The sequence below is a fragment of the Silene latifolia genome, chromosome 6 (genome assembly GCF_048544455.1).
Source record: "Silene latifolia isolate original U9 population chromosome 6, ASM4854445v1, whole genome shotgun sequence".
Lineage (NCBI taxonomy): Eukaryota > Viridiplantae > Streptophyta > Magnoliopsida > Caryophyllales > Caryophyllaceae > Silene > Silene latifolia.
Window position 1 is genome coordinate 6,791,132 of NC_133531.1, and position 1,096 is coordinate 6,792,227.

General features: G+C 33.9%; 1 protein-coding gene across 1 annotated transcript; it reads left to right on the plus strand.

Moving 5' to 3' along the window:
* The first annotated feature begins 218 nt into the window (after positions 1 to 218).
* On the plus strand, positions 219 to 1,096 carry LOC141586196 (auxin-responsive protein SAUR32). Its single transcript, XM_074407343.1, has one exon. It carries the CDS (start codon positions 525 to 527, stop codon positions 885 to 887), a length of 363 nt encoding a protein of 120 aa, XP_074263444.1. The 5' UTR covers positions 219 to 524; the 3' UTR covers positions 888 to 1,096.

Consider the following 1,096-nt stretch of genomic DNA (forward strand, 5'->3'; position numbering starts at 1 on the left):
GATTATCGATAATAATACGAGTCTATAATAATAATGATAAAATAATTTTGAGAATCCCGCTTGTCAATGTATGTCTTACGGCAAACGTTAGAAAAACCGTATATTTCAACATCCACGCATGCTAACAAAACCCCAACTAAAATCCCCATTGTACCCTCAACCGCACTCCTCAAAAGTCAAGTCAATAATCCAAAATCCTAACGCCGTCCTACTTTCCAATTTCCATAACGGCTTCACCCTCTAATTTGTATATATAAACGCACTAATCCCTCTACCAATACAATCCTACTTCCTCTAAAATTATTCCCTTCACAAAAACCATATCTTTTTCCTCCCTTTTTAACATCATATACACACCATAAACCCTTCAAACCATGGCCTTCTCTCAAAAACACCATACTTCCACAACAACCCTCTTGTTTTGTTACGTCTTTCTCTAAAACCCGACCTGAAATAACCCGACCTAATATAACATACACAAAAATAACACAATTCCCATACCATCAATTTTTTTAGAGATTATTATGGGGGCTAAGAAACAAGTGCAAAATCAAGGATCATCAAGAGGTGGTGGTGGTGTAGGAGTACCTAAAGGATGTTTAGCAATAAAAGTAGGTCAAACAATTGAAGAACAACAAAGATTTGTTGTACCCGTTGTTTATTTTAATCATCCTTTATTCATGAAACTTCTTAAAGAAGCTGAAGAAGAATATGGATTTGATCAAAAAGGTACTATTACTATTCCTTGTCATGTTGAGGATTTTCGTTATGTTCAAGGTTTGATTGATCAAGAAAAGTCATTTAATCATGGACACGGAAACGGACACGGACAGGGACATGGACATCATCATCATCTTAATCCTATTGTTGGTTGCTTTAAAGCTTGAGTAATCAACGGTGGAGATTTAGTTTATCTTTTTTTTTTTAATGTAAGTATGAATTAGTTTGTTTTGTTGGTTTTTGTTTTTGGTAATTTTTTAGGGTTCTAGGGTTTTATTTGGGATGAGGAGATCATTAGTCAAAGTCTTTAAGACTTTTGGTTTGTGGTTTGAAATTTGAATTATGATAATGATGAAAGTTTAAGTATTTTCTATTT